The sequence below is a fragment of the Nyctibius grandis genome, chromosome 5 (genome assembly GCF_013368605.1).
Source record: "Nyctibius grandis isolate bNycGra1 chromosome 5, bNycGra1.pri, whole genome shotgun sequence".
Lineage (NCBI taxonomy): Eukaryota > Metazoa > Chordata > Aves > Nyctibiiformes > Nyctibiidae > Nyctibius > Nyctibius grandis.
In genome coordinates, this window is record NC_090662.1 from 53,745,331 (window position 1) to 53,752,915 (window position 7,585).

Sequence of the window (7,585 nt, forward strand, 5' to 3'; positions counted from 1 at the left end):
CGGAACCGGAAGGGCGCTCAGTGCCACTTCCGGTGCTGCGGCGGTCGGCGGGCCCGTGAGGAGACGGGGGGCTCCGCACGGGTAACTGCTGCGCCGGGGCAGCTTGTCGCGCTATCGTGGCCGGAGGCGAGGGAAGGAGGCGGTGGCGGTTCCCTCCTGTCTGCGGTTGTTGGGTTCGGCTGTTGCGCTCTGCGCTGGTGTCCGCGGGCCGGGCCGGGCCGGGCAGGGCGGCCGCGGGCAGGGCTGCTTCGCCTGAGGGTCGCGCTCCGCAGCGCTCCGCCCACAGCCCCCGCCTTGTTTTTGCCGTTGATGACCAGGCGTGCCCGGCCGATGCGGGGGAGCCGCAGGCCAGGCCTCGAAATGGGCCCGAGGAAGGGAGTTTATATGCTTTCAGAGGAGTTAAATCGCTGCGTTTCGCACTCAGATTTTTTTTTTAATAGCCTGCAGATCTGTTTTTATAACGGGTACTCTTTTGCTTGCTTAGACGGATTAATGACCTTTTTGTTTAAGCTAAATATTTTCTGCAATAATTGAAGTGTCAGGTTTTGTATTTCTGCTCGTTGCTGACAGATCTTTAGGATTGTTCTGTGTGCTGTCTCAGGGATGGGATTGTCCCGATTTAAACTGTAGTGGTCCTCGAATGAGGTCGAGAATGGGCCAGTGCTTGAACCCCATCCTTTGACAAGGTGGCCCAGATCCACCATGTTCTTCTCGCCTTTTCTGTTAACGAGCTTTCAAAGGCAAGTTATGAGCAGCTGAGCAGATGCTGTGTTAGCATTCTCTAACTTCAACAGCACTTGTCACAAGTAAAGAAAACTATGAATAATTATCTGTAGAAATTCTAAAATACACACTTCTGGTGGTGTTCGTAAGTGCTAAATACAAAGTAGTTTTAAAGAGACCTTTTTTATGTCTCTTTTTTTTTTTATGAGTATGCCTTTAAACTGTCTCAAAATATGGTTTTATTAAGGATCATTATAAGTTTCTCTTTGAAGCATTTTTTTTTCTGTAGACAATGAAAACTGAAGATGTTTATGTGTCCTTCTGCTTCTGTGAAATTTGGGGTAATACTTAAGGTATTCCAAATGGTGTTTTGTAGCTTTTAGGTGTATTGGTTTTGAGATGGATGAAACCAACTGCATCTAGACAGTTTGTTAACTAAAGCAAGTGTTATTTATAAGCACTTCTGTTTTTGTACTGAGTGTTGATATTTACATCGTGAACAAGAAAAGCATGTTTCAGGAGTAATTCTGTGGAGCGCACAGAAGGAAGGATGCAAAATTTAGGTGGGCAAGTTCCAGTAGAAAAACTGAGAAGCCCCAAGCTTGAAAACTTTCTTCAAAGTTAATGAGGTACCTTCAAAGAGTACCTCTCTGTAAATAAAGTCTTGTAACACATTTGACTATTAAGGAGGCAGGTGCCAGTATCTTAAATAATGAGGACTTCTAAACAACTGAGGAATATACTGCACAAATTTTATTTTTCCTTAAGATAGTCAAGAATTTAAATTGTTGGTCTTTTGTACCCTGAACAGTTACGAAACTGGTTTCTTTCAGAGGGTGTTCTGCAGAAAAAAAGGATACGTTGTCCGTTTGAGTTCCATCTTGTCTAGGACTGGTTTCCTCTCTGCTGTCAGCATGGCAACATCACTTAGAACTGCGTGGTCCAACTTCTTTTGGATGCGTTCAGTAGCAACCTGTAAGCAGGCCCCACTGCAGAGTAAGTAGTGATGAAATCACTACTAGAATGAAGTAGAAGTCATATTAAAATTTGTTCTTTGAGAGCCTTTTTTCTATACTATTTAAAGTAATGGAAGCGTAGAAGTGAATTTTTGTTTGAACAGAATCAAGTCTGATATTCCGTGTTCTCTGCTAATAATTAAAGGATATCTTATTTTTTTCTTTTAAAGCTTCCATGGTCCCACATATGATGCCTCTCTAATTTATGAATTAGCTTGTAAATACCACCCTTCTTACCGCTGATTGTATTTGAAGATTTAAATTTATTTTTTCAGACTTACAAACAGTGGTGAGAAAAGGCTACAGTAGAATCTCATTATTTAACATAAACAGAGAACAAGTGAAAACAGGCAATATCATTTCTTAGATTTTGTCCGTGCTTTAGATGTCATAGAAAGATGTAGGGGAGAAAAGATAGGCTCCAGGCTGAGCCAGCTGCGGTCCCTCAGCCTCTCCCCACGGGGAAGGTACTGCAGTCCCTGACCCTCTTGGTGGGCCTTTGCTGAACTCGTTCAAGTTTCCCTTTTATTAAAGGGCCCCAAACTGGCCATAGTATTCACATGTGGTCTAACAGGTGCTGAGTAGAGGCAGATAATCCCTTCCCTCAGTACGCTTAGTACAGTCCTGGATGCTGTTGGCCTTCTCTACCACTTGTAATTCTTGTGATTGCTTTCCTTGGAGCAGCAGGAACCTGGGGAAAGGGGTGAAGTTCTCTAGTGTTACAACAGCCAAGACATTATAGTTTTGTGTTTTGTATAGCATATATAGCAGTCACCAGCAAAGTACAAATTTGGTTTTTATAATACATATTGCTATGAATGAAATTATGATCTTCCCTGTAAGTCATAAGGTAATGTTCTTTGCGTATATAAAGAATATGCTCTAATGGTGAAATCTGTAGGTATTTTGTTCATACTGTGATTTTTCTTAGGAAAAGAGTACAATTGGAAAGGTAAACATAGGCCATTGCTACCTAGATACTGTATTTTTTGATTGCACTAGAAATCTGTGTAGCAAAGTGAACTTCTGTTTAGACAGTATTTGGGTTTTGTTAATCTAAAACAGAGTATGATTATAATCTCTGATTAAGGTTTAGGATGGAATGAAAATGTAAACATTCTTAAATTTGGCACAGCTCTGTTTTTACATTAGTGTTCTTTACATGTTTTGCAGATGGAGCTGTGTATCATGCTTGCCATAAATCTACATACTCTGTTCTCCCTGAAGACTACAATTGGTACTTAAATGTGCTTTGATGTGTGACCTTTTCATGTAACATTTATTCCAGGGCTACTTTCTTTATCGTGAAGTTGCCATATAATGGTATCAGATACATCTTCTGCCCGTTTTGGGTATATGTAATAATTTTAACTAAAGTACCATTTCCCATCATAGTGATTGTGAAGTTAAGATTTGAAAAAATAAGCGTAGTGAAAAATCATGCCAGACTAATTCTAAACATGGTGATGACCCCAGTACCCTCCAGTTTTGTTTGTGGAAGAGCAGAAGTAGCTAAGAACAGTCATTTTCATTGATGCTTGTTGTTAAGATGAAGTCCAGGAATTTTTGTGCTGCTGCATGGGAAACTTGAGTAGAAACCGGAAAAGATGGTACAGGACGAGGGGGAATGGTTTTAAACTGAAAGAGGGTAGATTTAGATTAGATATTAGGAAGAAATTCTTTACGGTCAGGGTGGTGAGACACTGGAACAGGTTGCCCAGAGAAGTTGCGGCTGCCCCCTCCCTGGCCGTGTTTAAGGCCAGGTTGGATGGGGCTTTGAGCAACCTGGTCTAGCGGAAAGGTGTCCCTGCCTGTGGCAGGGGGTTGGAACTAGATGATCTTTAAGGTCCCTTCCAACCCAAACCATTCTGTGATTCTATGAAATATAGTGAGAAATGCAGCATCTGTGTCATACAAGGTTTTAGGAAACTAATGTGTCATGGAAGTTAATAAGGAAGGAAGGTGAGAAAAGAATCATTCATACTTCCTCAAGGAGTCTCTTAGTACGACTTTTTGTACATCATTCTCATCAACTTTTACCAAATGTAAAAGCTGGAACCCCAAACAGAGCTTTATGTTCTTTCTTTTGAAGGTGCCATACTTATTGTACGTGCCATCAGGCCTTTATGGCCTGATGTCGTAGGTATCACTAATGATCATTACCCCCCTCTGTTGCTACAGTTTTATATTTAATTATTCAAAGTGTTAAAGATGTTTTTCCAACCTGTATTTCCAGCTATCTTTAATACCTTATTTTAGCCTTTTTCCTCTCCATCCAAAAAAGAAACATGAAGATGGCTTGGGGGTGGGGGAAGTTCAGATCAAGTATTTGTGACCATTATTTTATAAGGGTTTATTTTATAGAAGATTCTTAAGAATTCATAAATGCAGGGTCAAATCTGGTTTTCTTTGTGACTTGGGCTGTTCAGTTGCTCAGTGTTTCTACAAATTTTAAGGGATATATTGAAGAGTGTAAGTTTTTATTTTTATAGCAAAGTGGAACTTGCAGTGACATCAGATTTGAAGACCATTGTCTGCTACCACCCTTCGCTTGAGATTCCATACGAGCATACAAAAGTAGGTCCAAATGTACACATTTATATTTCTTGCTCATGTAGCGGCATAAGTAGTTCATAATTTTGAGTCTTTAGGGCATCTTTTTTTAATTTAAAATACCGAGGTACTTTTCATTACGTTACCAGCATGTCTGTGAAGTAAGTGAATGATGAATATAGCTGCTGCCATGAGGAGGACCTTATTTTTAGTTGAATTGAAGGAAAGCTGCAGAGTAAGAAATGCTCAGCTACCACAGCGTATTAAGTGACTCAAACAGAATTAAATGAGGCACTCAAATACTTGTGCACTTGTACAGAGAAAAGTACTGTCTGTCTGTGAGTGTATTCAAAGAGGATGTTTGGAATGCAGGTTATAGCTCACACATCCTGCTGTGTACGGATGCAGCAGTCTGGGCAAGAGGATGTAAAGAAGTGCTGCTGTTTTCTTCAACTCACACTTTGAATTCCATTTAGCACTCTGGGTTCATAAATGCCACAAAAAACTTTAAACATGGAATTTTTATCTATCAGTAGTACTTTCAATGTGTTCTTTACACTGATGAAAGTAAGTCTAGGTAAACTTTTCTAGTGTATGCTTTTTCTTTCAATTTCCAGTTCTCACATGCTAGTAAAATACTGCAAATGGTAGCTGTGTTGCTGAAGTACCCAATGTGAAAGTTCTTCATGGAGAACTTAAAACATTTTACCACTCTTTGCCTGCAAGTTACATATCAGTATCTTTAAATTTAAAATCAGTTGTATGTCTCGGGAAAAACAGGTGTAAAAGACTAAAACAAGGAAAAATATTTGTAACAGTGCTAGTAGTTAGGTTTCATGTTGAGAACAAACATCTTGGTCTTAGCAGATGCACAAACAATTAGGAAGTGACATTCTTCTCCGAGGTACAAATCATTTAAAAGCTATTTTAGTGATGATGATCATCACTATGAATAAATTTCGAAATAGGAATAATATGAGTACTTTTGTATTAGTAGAACTGAAGCTTATGATTCAGCTAGTGAATTGTAAGGATGAGATCAGCAGTAATGATGACAGCAGTGCTGATTTTAGGGGTAGGGTAATCAGCTGTAGCACCTGGGGTAATTAGATGTTGCTAGACATCTGCTCCACAGTGATGTGGTTTTGTTGTGGGGGTGGGGTGGTAAACAGCCTTTACAATTACAAGTATTCTTCTGTATTCCTTTGGTTTCAGCTGTTAAGACAAAATTGTAATGCTATCTACGTAGCTTGGCTTTTCATTTGTCTCAAAAAAAGGAGAAAAAGGAAATATATACATTGCTGTTTTTATAGCCCATACCACGGCCAGATCCAGTGAATAATAAAGAAGAAACCCTTGATCAAGTTTTGAAATCCAGATTGAATGAAAATGAGCTAAAGAACAACACAGGTCCTACAATCGAAGAGCTCAGCAAAATGTTTTATACGACAAAACATCGCTGGTATCCTGTGGGACAGTAAGTATTTTCTTTTCAATATTTGTTCCTTTGGGATGTAAAAGGAGATATAGGAATAATCTAATGACTAGATTCAACCTAGGATAAGTCATGTGAGACAAGATACTGTTAGCACATGGGCTACTGCATAACCTGTTAAATGCAGTGTTGTGTAAATGGAAGACGGTATTTCGTGAGGTCTTTTTAACATTGCCCCTTTGGTGGCCTTTGTAACTTTTTTTTTGTAAAATATATCATGAAGTAGGAATTTCTCATACCATCTCGTTAGCTGCTGGTTCAGGTGACTTACTAAAGTTGCATAAGTGAAGTCAGCATAAGAGTCTACTATGTAAAATACCCTCAATGGATATAACCAAATACAGCTTGGAAACATGCATTGGCTATTCCTTATAAACTTTTCAGAAAAAAACTTAAATGGGATGGTTCTCAGACTTGAGAATAGTAGAGATTTTTAATTTGAAATGGTGAAAAGTGCACCTTGGTGTGCTGTGTACTCGGAAACCTAGGAGGAGGAGAGGTGCCGATATGCATGGGTGAGCTTACAGAGGAACTATATACATTCAGATATACCACTGGAAACAAATGGCATTCTAGTTTGTGTTACTCCTTTCCAGTTGATGTTACTACACCTTTTGGTAGCTGCTTATTTTATAGCTACGGAGACTTGATACAGGCAGATTTTTTTTTTTTTTTTGGTCCACAGAAAACTTTTTAATTATTGTGTTTTGGGAGTAGATAAAAGGAGTGGAATGATAGAATTTTCTATGGCCCAAAGGGTAGCTGTCACTTTAATGAGCATCAAACAGGATCTGCATGGTTTAGGGTGGGCAATTAAGAGGAAGTAGGGATCATTTTTTAGTTAGTGAAGAGTTTGTTTTTTAGTTTGTCTGCAAAATATTACACTATTTAACGTATAGTCTAGCTTAACCCCTTTAAACATAAAATCTCTTTGTTCTGTAGCAATCACTTTAGCTACAGGAAAAGCCGACCATGTAATAAAATTAACTTCGCACAAAGGATTAAGAATAACCAGCAGCCTTCGTACCTATTCAGCCATAGAACTGATTGGATTATTGCGTGCTTGTAGCAGATGTAGCGATAGAAATGAGTAGCATTATGTAACTCCATGAACAAAAGAGATGACATCTAATGAGTGGTGATGGGTTGTGCTCGTGGATTTTGTGTTTCTCTTACTTGTGTAACCTCCAGACCACTCACTGAGGGGAAGGATATCAGGAATCACAGACTGTCCAAAGCTTGCATTCACTGCAGTCTTTTTTTTCTTTTAGGTATCATAGAAGACGCAAGAATCCTAATCCTCCTAAAGACAGATAATTAAGATAACTCCTTGTTCATCAGCACTTTGCTATTAATCTCTATTGGAAATAAAAATTACAGAAAGTGAGATGTTTGGCAATTCTGTGTGAGTGCTATAACTGAAACATGCTTCACTAAATTTGACTGTTATTTTCTACTTCAACTAGTTGACAGAAAAACAAAATGGCACTACTGAAACAAGGATCCAGTGAAGGCTTTTGTACTTGCACGGTCAGGGAACGTGCTAGGCTTAGAGCTGGATGTGACAGGTGATTGGAGTGCTCCGATTAAACCAGGTCAGAGACTTATCGCTGGTGAAATGAATGCATAGAAGCAGTATGTTGAAATGGGAAGTCCAGAACTGAACACGTGAGGATTTGGTGTTATTTTGGGGATTTTTTTTTTTTTCTTAGAAATCTAGTAACTGAAATGCAGGTGAGCTTGAATACTGAGGTATTAATGAAATAGTATTGATGAAAAATATTATACAAGGTATTTA

The 7,585-nt window shown here is 39.1% G+C and overlaps 1 protein-coding gene across 3 annotated transcripts; it reads left to right on the top strand.

Moving 5' to 3' along the window:
* On the top strand, positions 1 to 7,174 carry MRPL42 (mitochondrial ribosomal protein L42). Of its 3 annotated transcripts, XM_068401555.1 has the most exons (7): positions 64 to 81; positions 1,013 to 1,076; positions 1,557 to 1,719; positions 2,913 to 2,976; positions 4,232 to 4,316; positions 5,606 to 5,769; positions 7,059 to 7,174. In XM_068401555.1, the coding sequence occupies exons 2-7, from the start codon at positions 1,029 to 1,031 to the stop codon at positions 7,102 to 7,104; spliced, it is 570 nt and encodes a 189-aa protein (XP_068257656.1). In that variant the 5' UTR covers positions 64 to 81; positions 1,013 to 1,028; the 3' UTR covers positions 7,105 to 7,174. The 3 variants fall into 3 exon arrangements, with proteins under 3 accessions (XP_068257657.1, XP_068257656.1, XP_068257658.1); XM_068401556.1 differs by lacking the exon at positions 1,013 to 1,076 and having other exon boundaries at positions 1 to 81; XM_068401557.1 differs by lacking the exons at positions 64 to 81; positions 1,013 to 1,076 and adding an exon at positions 571 to 740.
* Positions 7,175 to 7,585: the final 411 nt, after the last annotated feature.

Excerpts from the sequence above, each read along its gene's own strand:
- MRPL42 (XM_068401555.1), top strand. The coding sequence starts at position 1,029 with ATGTTTATGTGTCCTTCTGCTTCTGTGAAATTTGGGGTAATACTTAAG. Across the intron at positions 1,720-2,912 it reads TAAGCAGGCCCCACTGCAGA|ATGGAGCTGTGTATCATGCT; the intron begins GTAAGTAGTGAT and ends CATGTTTTGCAG. Across the intron at positions 4,317-5,605 it reads TTCCATACGAGCATACAAAA|CCCATACCACGGCCAGATCC; the intron begins GTAGGTCCAAAT and ends CTGTTTTTATAG.